Below are 14,542 nucleotides of genomic sequence, written 5' to 3' on the forward strand. Positions count from 1 at the left end.
TCGTGTTTTCACACAGTTGACTAATGTTAGGTAAAATGAACTTAAAGGAGAAGTCCGGTCAAAATCAGAATTCAAACTGCTGAAAGTACTTTAAATATAAAACTACTACATACTGTGCAAAAAATTATAAGTTTTTTTAATTAATAATAATTCTCATTTAATCATGTTTATTTGGAGGAATCCATCTTGGTCAAGAATAGTACTGTCACCTCCCATTTTTTGACGTCACTCGGCGGACCCGCTGTTGAGCAAGTTTCAACACTCTGTTTGTCATGCGCACTATTTTCCAAGATGGCGACGGCTGGTGCTCTACGAAGCAGAGAGTGATGAAGTACTTAGTGACAGTGATGAGAGTTCTGTGGAGCTATCATCATCTGATAGTGATATGGATTTTTTTAGAAGAGTTTCTTGACAGAAACCGGACTTTTGACGGAATCCAGCGCACCTTTTTCCATTGCAAACTCAGTCGGGTCCTACAGAATATATCTATACACGCCTGTGTGTGTGTGTGTGTGTGTGTGTGTGTGCGCGCTCCGCGCAGCACGGCTTTGAGCCGTGGAGCGCGCACACAAACACACACACACACACACAGCGGAGGAGAGATCGCTGAAGTGACTTAAGTTAGCTGATTATTATAGTATAAGTATTAAAATATAAAAGCATTCCAGCACATGCTGGGCGGAGCACAGCTTTGCACGGCGCTGCAGCTGAGCGCGCGCACACACAGACACAAACACACACACACACACAGCGGAGGAGAGATCGCTGAAGTGACTGTGTTGAAATAAGTAATGTTTTTTTCCACTTTTACCAGTTGTGTTGGAACATCCGATGGCCATGTACGTGGGCATTGTTCCTTTAGCAATTGCTCGTGGGAATGTCAGCGGTGAAGTCCTCTGGAAATCCGAAAAAATTATTGATGATCGCAGCTATGTAGAACGGCTCCTATTGACTTTGCATGGAAAGCGGAGAGAAATGCTGTCGCCGCTTCCGCTTTTCCACGCCCCAGGATGTGATGTCAAACGCCCCTTACTGCCCAAATATGGGCAGTAATGTCAGCCCCCATACACAGTGATTCAGACGACAATTTATGTTTTTATTTTATTATTGATTAAAGATAAGTTCATTAAATAACCACAAACGTATTAGTTTTAGTTATAGCTAATGATACCCTGATTTTTCCTTGTTGACCGGACTTCCCCTTTAAGAAAAAGAAGCTTTAAAAGGAAGGGACACAAAACACAAGTGGTCAAAAGATGGCGCCGTTGCCTCCAAGTTCCAATAAGTGAGACTCAGAGGCCCTGATGTTAGAAGAAACTAACTCCTTATTCATCTTTGAATGTTCTTTTATTCAAGAGGTGCAAACAAGACCCTAGATTACAGCAGCGTCAGTATATAAACACGAGAGCGTCACAGTAACCGCGGGGGATTTGTGCTGTGAGGCGACTGCGGTCTGCAGGAGGAGGAAGGCTCGCCACGGAGAACCGATGCCTTTCTGCTGCTTTCCTCGTTACGGGGACCTCAAAATCAGACGGATACGGCTTTAGTTAAGAGATTTACGTCAAAACAACGTTAACTGGGACGGGCAAAAGCACTTTAGACCCGCTGGAGTGTGCGTCAAGCCAAAAGGCTCTCTCAAGATCTTTCTTTTCTTAATAATCTTGTCAAGTGGCAAAGCAAAAAAAAAAAAAAAAAAAAAAGTGACTGTGGCTCTGCCGCTTAATTTCTATTCCTGAGAGCGCTGCAGCACTTCAGATGGGCGGATTAGCTGCTGTTTTCACACAGAGGGTAAATATCTGGAGCTCCTCTGCCGTCACGGCGGTCCGAATGAACCGCGGCGGCCCGGTTCGGAGCCGTTCAGGAATGTGCCTCAGGAAGGTGGGAATACGAGGAGGTGGGGGGGGGGGGGGGGGGGGTCAGTGGTTCTGACTCAAGCGTGGCTCCCTGTAACACTCAGCCGAGGCCTCTGCTTCGTTGTGCATGCGGCTGAGCTGCTTGACCAGGCTCTCGAGTTGAGGGTTGCCCCCGAGCTCCCTGATGAGGCGGTAGGCCTCCACCTCCAGGTCCCGCAGCGTCTGACGGGTGTAGGCGAAGGAGCCCACCTTCTCCAGGTAGTCCACGCAGTACTTCTTGATGTCCATGTTCTCGGTGCGCTGCCTCAGGATGTTCTGCACCTGGGTGCTCTCCGGCCGCGACCATATGGCGTGGATGGTGGGGAAGGAGAACTTGCCCTCCGTCAGGTCCTCGCAGAAGCTCTTGTTCTCGCTGTACTCGTGGGAGCTCAGGTTGGCGTAGTCGTCCCGGATCTGGAAGAAGAGGCCCAGCGTGTCCAGCAGGGGCTTGAGGTCCCGCTTCCAGTCCGAGAAGAGCTGCATCAGGCCCACGGCGAGGCCGAAGAGGCCCCCGGTCTTCTGCAGCACCATGTTGCGGTACTCCTCCTCGGTGGGACAGGTGTAGGTGTCCCTCCAGTGGATGTCCAGCCCCTGGCCGCGGTGCAGCTCCAGCAGCTGGCGGGTAAACACCCTCACGGCCTCCGGGTGCTCCAGGACCAGCACCTTCTCCAGCCCCAGGAAGTACACGTAGTTGGCCGAGTTGATGACCGAGGGAATGCCGTAGATGCTGTGCGCCACCGGGAAGCCTCGACGCAACTTGGAGTTGTCCTCGATGTCGTCTATCAGCAGGCTGGCGTTGTGCAGCATCTCCGTCACCTCGATGATCACCTGGACGAGACACAAACATCGCTGATCACTGATCCTTTACACACGAGGAGGGGGAAAAGCACCAGGGCAGCAACAACATGACATACAATCTACCTTCCAAAAAAAAGGTTAAAAACAAAACAACTGGACTTGTTTTCCGTAGTTGAAGACGTTTCACTTCCTCTCCAGGAAGCTTTCTCAATTCAAAATGTCTGGAGTAGTGTGGAGTTCTAAGCTTTATAGCAGGGGTGTCAAACATACGGCCCGCCGAACAATTTAGTCCGGCACTGTGGCTAAATGCATTATCATCAGAGTGCGAAATACGGGGGGGTCCGGGGGGGGCTCGACCCCCCCGATTAACCCATGAGACCCCCTGAAAGCCTCAAAAGCAAAATTTAAAGGGGGTCTAAAATTGTGTCAAAAAAATAAAAATGAAATATTTTTTGTCACTAATGGTCACTAAAATGTTTTTAAGCTCAACATGTCCAGTATTTAAAATTCAAAATTTTTTTTCACAAATATGTTCTGTTTTTTGCCAAGTGGAACCAGCCAATCCTGTTTGCGTATGCAAATTAGCCATGTGTGCGCAAAACAGAAGAAAGACGTGAGGTTGACAACAATGAATACTAAAAATGTTTACATTTTAGTATTAGGAACTGATCTTATCTGTTGTGCCTGTGCACTTTATCTGTTTCACTGTTGGTGAATGAGAAACGTCCTCTCCAGTCCTTTATGTCTGGTGAATGTGAAGAATTGACATTAAAGCTGACTTTGACTTTGACGTTGTAATGTTATAGGCCTACTGCATATTGACAAAATTTAGATCGGTATTGCGCAACAATCGGGAGATGAGGACCCCCCCAAACATTGACAGGTATTTCGCACACTGATTATCATTATTAAAAAGATAAATAAATAAATACATTTTTTCCCCTCAGTGTCCTGTCTGGCAATGTGGCAATAATAATTGTTGTCTTAATGCCAAAAAGAGCTCATCAGATTTGACTTTAACAAGTGGAGCAGTACTGCTTTAGCCATAGTGCTCCGCTTGATTTATGAATGTGAATAGTTTTATTATGATTCATGCAAGGAATATCTCAAATGATATGGACATTACAATGGGAAAATAGGAGAGGAAAGGAAGAACAAGAAAAAAAACAAAAGGTGAAGAAAAGAGGAGCTAAAAGGAAGAGAATGATAAAACAATTATTGAAAAAAACATGTACTTTGTTTAATTGAAAATATGCAGTTCCTATATTGTCCACGAGGGGCGCTGTGTTTTAATTAGGTGATTAAGCTTCAGGTGTGGAAAAATTTAAATCATTTCTTAATTTTTATCTGTTTGATGTATTTTGTCATGTAGGACAGTGTTTTTAAGTTCCAAAAAATGTGAATAAATGTTTTTCAACATTGTAAAATCACTGTGATCAGTTCTTATGCATAATGCACAAGTAAATGTTTAACTGAGTAGAAGGTATTGTTGAAATTGCACATACTTTTCTTAAAAACGCTGAGGTTATTCATAATATATTGTGTAAATGTGAAATTAATTTAATATAAAAATCAACAACAAGTCCACATTTATTAGTTCTATTTAATCTTACAATGAGTTTACTCGTGTGGCCCTCTTGAGATCAGATTAAGCTGTATGCGGCCCCTAAACCAAAATGAGTTTGACACCCCTGCTTTATAGTATTGCCCAAAAAAGGCTTTGTTATTTATAATATAAAGCTTGGAACTCCACTCTACTCCAGACATTTGAATTGAGAAAGCTTTCTGGATGGGAAGCGAAACATCGTCAAGCTTCAGAAAAAAGTCCAGTTGTTTTGTTTTTTAACTTGTTTAAGTTGAGCATTACAGCTACGGTCCAGCAGAGGGCGCCATGCCTACATTTTAGTCGCTGCGTCTTCAGCAGAGCAATTAGATCATCAGGAGCTCTGCAAACGCCTGCCTCCTCATGAGGGACCACGTCAGTTCGTCCATCGGCTGGGGGACTGAGCAACTTTATCTGCTGTGAGGAGCCTCAGATCAACCCTAACGTACCCAGATTCAGACATCTCGGTAAACACGACGTGTGTTTGCAGCTTTCCTGTCGCTGTGAGCCACAGCAGCTGCAGGGAAGCTGATCTGAAGTCGGTGCGCACGCTGCAGATCAACCTTCGTCTGCCCATCAGGAAGACAGCAGCGGCTTTATTCTACGAGCTGTCGGGGTGACCATCGGGTTCCTGCTCGGCCCGTTCCGGAGGCGGACGGTGTGTCCCGGTAATGACAGCTGTCAGGACGGGGTCTGGCGGTACAAAGACGGGACTCTGTGGGTCCAGCAGATTGCCAAGGCCAGACAAGTCGAGCAGTTTAGGAAAAAAAACAAAAACGCACACACCCCTCGCTTTTGGAAGCGTCCCAACACTTTTCCCTCCCTCCCTCCAGCAGCAGTGGGCATAAAGCTACAACCTGCTGTCCAAATCAAAGAGTAGAAGTAGGCCACAGGACTTAAAGCTCTCGTCATCAGCACAACTCCAACATCTAACCAGCAATTGCAGGGTGCTTGCTCTTTTTCCAAATTAAAATTCCAGACTTTTTTAAAACTGATATTTTTTTCCCCCAAGACCTTAACTTTATGTACTTGTATACTTGTGTGCCTACTGCCTACTTCATTGGTTGAGACTGTACAAACTGTTTATTAGAAATGTTAATTTTTATAGGCTAGTATTCAATGAACAAATGCATTATTCACAGTAAATTATGCTTTTACTGATGAAAACGTTTCAAAACATGAAAATCACAAGTACATGAATTTCACATCAAACAAGTGTTTGATTCCATTAGATTAGGCTAATACAGCACGTGACCAGTTAGTAAAATTATAGTTTTATAGCCTACCTTCCTATTTCTCATTTCACAATGCCTTTGAGCATACTGTAAAATTCTACCACACATTTTTTTCCCATACTTTATTAAGACTTTCACACAAAATTCAAGACTTTTCAAGGTCTGGAAAACAGTGTTTAAAAATTCCATACTTATTAAGACTTTCAAGACTTGCGCAAGCACCCTGAATTGGTTTTTGTTGCCCAAATTTTCATTGACGTTCCAGATCATGAGCATTTGGTGATGTTTTACGTCCATCTTTGGAGGCCAGAAAGCAGCAGCAGGGTGTGACACCCTTTGCTGGTACCGGGTTGGACCGCCGCCTTGTCCTTCAGAACCGTCCCAGTTCTTCGTTGCAGAGTTTAAAAAAGGTGTCAGAAACTTCCCTCTGAGCTTTTGGTGCACAGAGACATGAAATGGGGTAAAATCTGTCATAATTTCTTAATAAAGACATAGATCAGGTCATCTCTGGTTCCTGTCCATTCATAGTCAGTATTCTGGACCCAAATCAAAACTTTCGGGGCTATTTTTCAATATCTCAAACCAAATGTCTGATAGATATTTACAATTTATGTTCAGGAATGTGATCAAAATAAAACAAACAGACCACTTTGTTCAGCAAAAAAAAATACATTTATAAGTAATAAGATTTTCAACGATCAAGTGTCTTGTGATAACATACTAGTTTAATCACTAAAAATTGATTTAATACTTTATACTTAAACTATAAAATCTATAGAGTATAAAGACAAACCCTAAGTGGCGATTCAACATATATTACGTAACAATCAGGCACAAATAGTAAAACTGAACTGAACTTTAATTGTTGCTCAAATTTGCTTCATCTAGGAGCGTTAGAGACGCTTGGTAGAAGCCTGCCTTTTTTTGCCCAACTGTCCAGGAAGTGGTATCAAGTGTTTTCTGAAGCACTGAAATAAAACTTTTGTCTTTAGGGCAGCCCTAACAGAGACGTACTTTGTGTGTGAAAGCAGGAACCTGCATTGTTGAGGGATTAAACTAAATCAACTCTTCAATGATCACACACCAGACCTGCAGGAGGGTTTATAAAAACAAGCAAAAAAAAAAAAAAACAACAACAACCCAGGAGTCAAATAGGACTTTTTGAACATGTACTACTCATAAGGGGTTAATTTCGAAATAGTTTTATTAATTATGATTTTATAGTCTGGTTCACTATTGCTAAAAACAGCGAATGTTGTGAACCTCTGCAATCAATAGAACTGGTGGGAAGTCCATGATTTACAGAATCTAAAGAAAAAAAGCACCTTAAAGCTATAGTTGGTAATCCTGTTCAGAAACACTTTTTGTTCTACTGGGTAAAATGGTCCTTCTACCTGACAGCAGCAAATAAATACATGATGTATTCAGAAAAAGGAGGTTGACAAATTAGAGCTGCAGGGATGTAAAACTCACTGCCATTAGCACTGAAGGACAGGGATTTGTCAGATTTTTGTTTCTGCTCTGTCCCCTTCTGTCCCTCAAGTTCCAGGTGTATCATCTTATCTACTGGTTGCTAGTCGCATTTCTAAAAAAAAAAAAGTCACTAGAGAGGTCTGAAAACTCGCTAAAGCCCCATTTCCACTACCCTTGTTAAACCGATCCATGCCGAGCTCGGTCCGAGCTTGGATCAGTTAACCAAGCCGAGCTTGGTTCTGACGACCGTTTACACATCACCTATCTCGGTTCCTTGGTTTCCTCGCCTCCTAGTGACGATCTGTGGTACTACTGCTCTCTGGGATTGAAGGAGGGACTCAAGCAAATAAAAATGGCGGCGCCCGTAACATTCAGGAAGTTATGCTTGGTTATAATTGTGATACCTTGTTTGCGGAGAGTCAGGCAAAGACGGCAACTTTTGATGAATTTACATGACAGAGTCGGCTTTTGGGAAGTGGCTAAGACAAATGAACGTCTAATAAGGATTTACAGGCGCAGGAAATAACGACAGACGTTGAGGTTGATCACACTGCAAAGCAGAATCATCACTGAAATCCGTGTGTCGCGGTAGGGAAGCTGGTATTATTATGAATGTCTGAAATGTCAGCTGGCTGTAAGGAGATGACGCGGTCTGCTCATGCGCTCTTCGTCATCAGATAATCGAGATAAGGAAAAACCGAGCCGAACCCACCCATGGAACTGGTCTACATTTAGCGCGGTCTGGTTGTGTCTGGCTCGGTTCAGTTCAGTTTTTGTTCCATTTGCACTCGATAGTTATCTCGGTTACCGAGCTCAGACTGGTCTCGGCTCGGTTAAAAATGGGTAGTGTAAACGGGGTATAAAGCTAGCGAAAAAGTCCTGTTTTGGTGACGTCTCTCTCTCTCTCCAACTTGTTCCTCGTCCTCTCAGCGATGCCGCTACGGCGTTACGGGCGCTGTCGGCAGCGCAACAAGCACCGGTCCCATCCAAAAGCAGTATAGTACCATTTTAAATCCCGCAGTACCCCGGTACCAAATTAGTACCGGGGTACTGCTTCGCAAGAAGCAAACCGCGTACAAGTTAATGAGAAGAAGAGGAAGGCCTCAGCAGAAAGAAATAAGACCAGAGTGGATTTGGGAGATTTTTTCCAAGCAATTCCCCTGAGGAGCGGAAGAGCAGGTAAGACGGTCTTGCGTTTGTTTTGTTTTTGTTAATTAAAAAAGGGACATAAAATTGCTGACTACCTTTAGTCTTATTAACTTTTAATAATTATTACGACTTTCTCAAAATTCAATTAGCATTACAAACAGTTTGGTTTTGATCTACGCTACTGAAAAGTCAGTTGTTTTTTTTTTGATTGAGGATCTGCTTGTATTCAAGCAGGACAAAATGTTTGATAGAGCATCGCTTTATGCTACGACAGTAGATGTACTGAGACAATTTCTTCAAAAACAATACATTGTGATCTAAACTCAAAAGATTCTCTTCTTTATTAGTCCATAGGCTGTTTATTATTATTATTATTTTTATTATTATTATTATTATTATTATTATTATAGAGTTCCTGCATGTTTTGGTGATCTTCTAGACTGTAGTTTCCAAAACGGGGAAGGGAGGTGCGAAAAGGTAGAAAGGAAGGGAGGATGCGTAAGAAAAAAGGAAAGAGACAAAAGAAAGAAAAGATTGAAGGACACAATGGAAGTTTTTGGTGGGGAAAAAAGACATTGGTGGAAAGAAGGTAAAAGATAAGGAATGAAAGGAAGACACAGAGAAGGAAAGAAAGGAAGGACACTGGAAAGGAATCATAGAAACAAGGACACAAGAAAGGAAGATACAAGACAGGATAGGTAGAAAAGCTAGAAGAGAACGAAGTGAGGAAGGAAAGAAAGACGATTTAAACAATCTACATGAAAGAAAGTCTTGAAATAGAAGCATAGCATGTTATCACAACCTTTGGCCCCACTGTACTGCTCCGTCTCTAATGGCACCGCCACGCTCAAAACTAGAGCTTCTCTATACCTCGCTGATGTATCATTAGCAATGCAATATGCATATCACGGGGAACGGCATGGCCAGCAGTAGATGTAAGCTAAATATTTAAGCACCAGGCTCTCAGCTCATCTATCCTGCTATACATTTAATGGCACTAAAAATATATATATATATATTTTCACATACTTTCCTTTTCTTCTTCCATTTAGTTCCAGACGTGTAAAAGCACTGATATTAAATCCCTGATGTTTCCCCAGACAGCATAAGACCCTGGTTTTCACCCGACTTTTAATAAACCGGAACCATAGAAGATGAATTGACCTGAATATAGAAACATGGGAGTAAATATTTGTCCTCGTATCCATTTGACATATTTGAAGCGTGCAATTTTATCGTGTTCTGCCACGCAGCAGTTTATGCCTTAATGTGCCACCTACTTCCTAGTTGTTTATCCACTCAAAGAAGCCACATGAGTCACATAAAAGCACAAAAAGCTCTCGTACCAAAGCAACAGACGCCACTCATGTCGAGAGCCCCATAAATAAACGCCACCCTTTCGGAGGACAGAAGAAAAGCAAACGGCTTCAAAGCACCAAAAAACGAAACACGGCGAACATCCATGACCCGCGGCGCACCGGCGGCGCTGAAGCACGCATGGGGTGAGAAGAGAAAAAAAAGGAGAACGCTGCCGCAGGAAAACCAGCGTGCCACCGTCGGTGCCTCCGTCTGTCTGAAAGGCGCCGTTGTTTCCATGGAGGCGACTTCTTGGCAGCGGAGGACTAATGATGACAAGAGGAGAAGCTCTCGGTCTGTTCAGCGACGGGTTCAGCTGGAGTTTACGGGGCTGTTACACAGATTTAAAACCTCAGCTAGCCGCTGCGCCGTGACAGCGGACCCGTCTGAGCCGGAAACGTCAGCAGAACCTGCAGATCGTAGTTTCTCATCCGAACGTCCTGCGGCGTGGAAGATGTGATTAAACGCAAAGTGTGAAATAAGAATCCTGTAGTAGGGGGAGGGGCGGATCTACGATATCCAATAATTCCTGTAAAGGCGCCGAGTTGTATCACCTCTACACATTTACACACACACACTTCCATCTGAGGCTTTTTCTGTTGACTGGAGAATGAAAATGGCTACAGGCAGGAAACAGTGAGACCTCTGACTCTTAATGTGGGACTGGGTTCATCTCTTAGGAAGGAAATATGCTGAATAAGATAAGATAAGATAAGATAGTCTTTATTGATCTCACATCAGCTCAATAGTCAGTCAGTAGTCAGAAGAAGGTGCAAAAGTAGGAAAAGGTGCATCAGTTATATACAGTGTATCTTCCTATATACAGTGGATCAAAAAGAAAATGAGAAAAAATAAGAATAAAAGTAGGCAGATGATGTCATATGTACCTTCAGTTATATATATATATACACACATATATATATATATACACATATATATATGTGTATGTATATATGTATATATATATGTATATATATATATACATACACATATATATATATATATATATATATATATATATTAGGGCTGGGCAACGATTAAAATATTTAATCGCGATTAATCGCACTGATTAATCGCGATTAATCGCGATTAATCGCATTGTATTTACAAACTCCAAGAATGAATTCAAAAGTAGTGTAAAGAGCACTTTTATTTTAATGTTCTGCTGCCATATGAACAAAAGTGTTGTAACATTTGTAGCACTTATCAGTAACACATATTTAGTGTAAAGCTCAACTTAAACATGTAAAACAAAAAATAGCAATAATAATAAATTAAAGCTTATTGCCACTGACAGGGAATTCTCTTTATGGGGAAAAAATCTACCAAAAACAGGCAATTTCTGAGGTAACAGCAGGGAGCAGCATTACCATTTTATGTTCAATACCAAAGTTTAACTTGGCAGTGGTTACAACTAACTTGTTTCTGTCATATTCCATGCTGGAAGAACTTTAAACTGAAATGCTTGCTAACTCGATATGCTTGCGTTTATTTGACGTTGACACGCGGTTTTTTGTTGTTGCTTTCTCGCGCGCATATAGTGAATGGCAGGGGGAAAACAGGCAAAAATACATGGATACTTTGAAACGAGAAGCGACTTCACCGACGGCGTCGATGCAGACCCCCCCCCCGCTCCGCTCCGCTCCGCTCCGCACAAAACTTGTTCCGGCCGCCAACTCACCGCCTCGCCTCGCCTAAGCTCGCTCGCGGTACCTGCGGGAAACACCGCCTTCCGCATGTCAGCTGTGTTTTTTTCCGGCCAGCACCTTTCTTCCTCTTTGAATCTGAGGCTGGGCTGACAGCGAGGTTATTGGCGCATTATCGCCAGCTACTGTTCTGATCAAACCCCTACACCGCAGCAACAGACCTTCACAAAATAAAAGCATGTGACCAACATGCGTTAACGCGCGTTAAAGAAAATATCGCCGTTAATAGTCTAATGAGTTAACGCGAAATTAACGCGTTAACTTGCCCAGCCCTAATATATAGATAGAGATATATACATACACACATAGACACACAGACACACAGAGACACACACAGAGAGAGAGAGAGAAAGAGAGATAGATAGAGATAGAGAGATATATATATAGAGATACATACATACACATATATATATATATATATATATAGATATATAGATATATTATATATATATATATATATATATAGGTGTGTGGGTATATATATATGTGTGTATATATATATATATATAGATATATATAGAGATATATATAGATATCTATATACACACACCACACAACATATATATATATATATATATATATATATATATACATACACACACATATATATACACACACACACACATATATATATATATATATATATATTTATATATGTATTGACATATATTCACTTGGTGATAGCAGCAGAAGTTACCTCTTTCAGGATTATTGCACGGGCTATAGCACAGTGTATTAAATAGATTATTGCACATTAGTTATTGCCCATTAGTTATTACAGTTGTGGTTACAGTTGTAGTCCAGTATTATATACATACACATATATCAATATATATACACATATACACATGTACACATATATACATATATGTATATATGTGTAAACAAAATGGGACCTGAAAGAGTCAAAACTTAGCATTTTATTACCATTTAAGGTAAGTAAACAGCTTAAAACTGTCAATATCTTTGTCACTATCCATCCCATAGTTTTGATGAACAACATATGCTAAAGTCAACAGTTGAGCCAACCAAAGAAAAATCCGAATGGCTGATTCAATATCATCTTACTGTGAAAGAACAGTAATGTCAATAAAGTTGCGTCAGCAAGTCTGCTGCAGTGTAATCAGCCCCATCCAGAGTTTAACGCTGCTAATGTGGATTGGTCAGGATTCCTGTGTGTTACCCAGAACCGGGACCAGGACCGGCCATTAGCCATCTGTAGCAAATAAACAATCTTCAAAACTTTGTAAATACAAATGACTGAACTGACTACAGACAAATACTCGAATAAAATTTAACCTAAAACACAGTTTAGGCTTTAAAGGGACAATGTCAGCATGTAGGATTTACTCCCATCTAGTGATGTGCTAATTTAATCATAAACAACCAAGAAGCGCACTCTGGTGCCTTGCAGTCGTTGTGTCCTTACGCATGTTTTTAAGCTATTTAATTCCATTCATTCATTCATTCATTCATTCATTTTTCCCTCGGTCTAAATAACCCTCGGTCTGTTAGGTATTGCCTGTAAATATTAATTAATTAATTAATTAGCCCAAAACAGCTGATATTAAGACAGTAGTTGAAAGGATGATTTGAATACTGCCGTTCTTTTAACAGCAAGCTCTGCACACATATGGAATAAATGAGTGACAACTTCTCTTCAAGTACAACTATTTTTTTAAGAGAAATAAATGCACATCCAGGGAACACCATCATATTTTTTGTTACCTGCATTAACAATATATTTAAATCAACAACCTCTCTACTAGGCTAGTGAAACTTAACTAAAACTACTAAGCAAAATTAAATTAAAAGGTATATAGGCACATAATATACCTATAAAAAAAATGACCAAAAATTATTAGATCTTAATAAAATAAGGTTAGATACACCAAGCGCCCATCCTGATAGTGTATTGATGGACCTTTTTTGAGCCTAAAAATGACCCCAGCACCGGGCGCGATGGGCAGATATAAACAGACATGGCGCCATCTACCTGCAGTACCACAGAACTATCAGAAAGCAAAATAATAAATAAAATATAAATGAATAAATCATTATTAATAATAATAATGCCAAACCGAGCCTGACCCCTATGCAATGCCATTGTAAAACAAGATGGCACCCTTGCCAGTGTAAACAATGAAAAAATAACTAAATGTGTGCTGCTAGTGGTATTACACAATGAGCTAAGAACAAGCTTCACTTCACTTGTGTAACTTCAAACTAACTTAAAAAAACGTAAATGAGTAAATTAAAGTGTCTTGTATTATGGTAAAAAATAAAAATGTTTCCTCTTTACAATATTTTGACAATATATTTTCCTAAACATACATTGAGGATATCCTGCTATTCTCTTCATGGAAAACCAATGAGTGCATTGGAGAAATAAAATCCAGATTTTCCAAAAATTAAATCTTAAAAAACTGTAAATTCGAATTAATCGATAAAATCGATTTATTGCCCAGCCCTACCTGCAACCTCATCAATTGTTTCCACTCTACCTGGTAATAGCTACGCCAATGTAGACACTCGCTTTCGCCCAGTTATTACTTCATTTTCTTTTCTTGGTTACTTTCTCTTCCCTCTCGCTGGGCAGAGGGAAGGCCCTCCGTTTCAACACAAAACGGCAAATAGAATGATCTACAGGTGTCGTTGCTCGTTTTATACTCTTCCTCCACCGACAACACGTGTTCATATACAGGTAAATCGCGTAAGGCTAACAAGTCTGTCCCCTTTCGGCTACTGTAATTAGAAAATGGTGCAAGATGGCGTCTTTCATTGAGTGCATCGCCACCTATGTATTTATGAACTACTCAGTCCAAGATATGAGAACACTTTCATTTTGTCATTAGATTGTTATTAGGCTTTGGCAGAATGTATTTTTGAAAACAATACTTGGATTTTTGCTAATGAAAAGCCAAACTTGTTACACACTGTCCCCTTTAATTTAAAATACAGGTACACTAGCAATTACTGTCAATTAGGCATGCAACTCTTCGGTATAGCTACAGTAAAACAGCAAATATCACCATTCAGGGTTCGTTTTATTTCTATTAAAGAGAAAACAAACCTCACAGTAATAGTAAAGCACATCCAACCTTGGTAGTAAAGGAACTCTGATGCAAGTATAAAACCACTGATTCTCCTGGTGTGACTCTCTGTAAACACTAGGCAGCACTTGTTTAAAGACCTTGAGCTGCCTGGTGTCTCACTTGAAGGCGATGAATAAACTTTAATGATATTTAAATAAACAAACAATTCTGATATTTATCACTACACAGTTTCAAATTCATGGGGTGGCCAAAGCGCTGTACATTAAGACAAGAA

General features: G+C 40.9%; 1 protein-coding gene across 3 annotated transcripts in view; it reads right to left on the reverse strand.

Moving 5' to 3' along the window:
• Nucleotides 1-1,328: 1,328 nt before the first annotated feature.
• Nucleotides 1,329-14,542, reverse strand: part of ggps1 (geranylgeranyl diphosphate synthase 1) — a 28,060-nt gene continuing 14,846 nt past the window's right edge. For all 3 annotated transcript variants that reach the window (XM_012853562.3, XM_012853561.3, XM_021311136.2), the window contains one exon: nucleotides 1,329-2,720. In XM_012853562.3, coding sequence (XP_012709016.1) covers nucleotides 1,917-2,720 — 804 coding nt within the window. In that variant the 3' untranslated portion in view covers nucleotides 1,329-1,916. The remainder of the gene's footprint in view (nucleotides 2,721-14,542) is intronic.

Source organism: Fundulus heteroclitus, chromosome 22, assembly GCF_011125445.2.
Source record: "Fundulus heteroclitus isolate FHET01 chromosome 22, MU-UCD_Fhet_4.1, whole genome shotgun sequence".
Lineage (NCBI taxonomy): Eukaryota > Metazoa > Chordata > Actinopteri > Cyprinodontiformes > Fundulidae > Fundulus > Fundulus heteroclitus.